At 43.3% G+C, this 1,344-nt stretch overlaps 1 protein-coding gene across 1 annotated transcript in view; it reads right to left on the bottom strand.

The window, feature by feature from the left end:
* The window catches only part of LOC107659431 (protein scribble homolog), a 96,551-nt gene that overhangs the window by 30,845 nt on the left and 64,362 nt on the right, over positions 1 to 1,344 (bottom strand). The window contains exon 20 of the mRNA XM_016448379.1: positions 245 to 487. Within this exon, the coding sequence (XP_016303865.1) occupies positions 245 to 487 (243 nt within the window). The remainder of the gene's footprint in view (positions 1 to 244; positions 488 to 1,344) is intronic.

The raw sequence follows: 1,344 nt of genomic DNA, 5'->3' as shown, positions 1-1,344 counted from the left end.
CATTAATTAAATGCAAGAGCAATAGAGCAAATTTTAAAAGGCCAAATCACAATCCTCCTAACACCATTTTCTCTGCTGAGTGAGGCATTAAAACAGAAAAATGAAGCTGTTATGAGATTAAACTACAGCTAGCAGCATTTAAAGCACTTTTTTATCACTTTTAAATATTTCCTCAAATAGGGAGAAACACACACACACTCTCTCCCTGTAGGTTCAATGTCATACCATTAGTTCCAGCTCTCACCTCAATGGGGTATTCATCTTCCATGGGGCAGTTGAGATGGTTTCCAAGGTGCTCATCTCCTTCCTCTTGCTCAGGCGAGTCAGATGGCTCTGGAGGAGGGGGCGAATGAGGTCGAGTTCGAGGGGAGGCGCCCCCTGCACTGGCCTGGTCCCGTTCGACCAGGAGGGTGATGGTGGGGGAAGTGCCGGTAAGCAGCGCTACTGCCTGGTCATGTCTGGCATCTGTCATGTCTACACCATTGATCTGGAGTGACAGCCAAACACCAGTGGGTCAGAGAGGGCCAATATGCCCTCATGCTGAGCTTGTGACATCTTACGGGCTTTTAATTGCGGTATGTAGCATTTCATTTAGCTGGGTTTTCAAGGAACACTACAGTCCAGGTCTTAGTTATGGGAAAAAACGTTCCTGGTACAGAACTGATCTGGATCATGTGACAGCCAATGCTGAGCCCTCTCATGCATACAAAGGGAAAGTGATTTCCACTTCACCTACATACTTGGTTTTAAAAACCTGGGTTCTCAGTGAAAAATCATGCATCAAATAAAATGTTGAGACACATTTGACCAGGGAAGTGAAAAGAGAAGGGAATGTGCAATAGGAGAAACAGGAAGTGCTGGAGATGCTTTAGGTAGCAAGATCACGTAGTGTGTTAGAGAAAGTATAAAAACAGCAGCCTCTATAAAACCATGTCCAAACTCTACTACAGCTTGTCATATTTAAAGGGGTCATATGACGTTGCTAAAAAGAACATTATTTTGTGTATTTGGTGTAATGTAATGTGTTTATGCGGTTTAAGGTTAAAAAAACACATTATTTTCCACATATTGTACATTATTGTTTATCCTCTATGCCCCGCCTTTCTGAAATGAGTCGATTTTTACAAAGCTCATCGGTCTGAAAAGCGAGGTGTGCTCTGATTGGCCAGCTATCCAGTGCGTTGTGATTGGCCAAATACCTCAAGCGTGTGACGGAAATGTTACGCCCCTTACCATACTGTGATGCCGTGTCCCGGTCAGAGTGACGAGACAAAAACATTAAAACCCATTATAAATGAGGCATTTGTTGCATCCAGTGGGGACATAATTACTGATTATAATGAC

The sequence above is a fragment of the Sinocyclocheilus anshuiensis genome, unplaced genomic scaffold (assembly GCF_001515605.1).
Source record: "Sinocyclocheilus anshuiensis isolate Anshui unplaced genomic scaffold, SAMN03320099.WGS_v1.1 scaffold815, whole genome shotgun sequence".
Classification (NCBI taxonomy): Eukaryota; Metazoa; Chordata; class Actinopteri; order Cypriniformes; family Cyprinidae; genus Sinocyclocheilus; species Sinocyclocheilus anshuiensis.
This window is presented reverse-complemented; position numbering and strand designations above follow the sequence as displayed.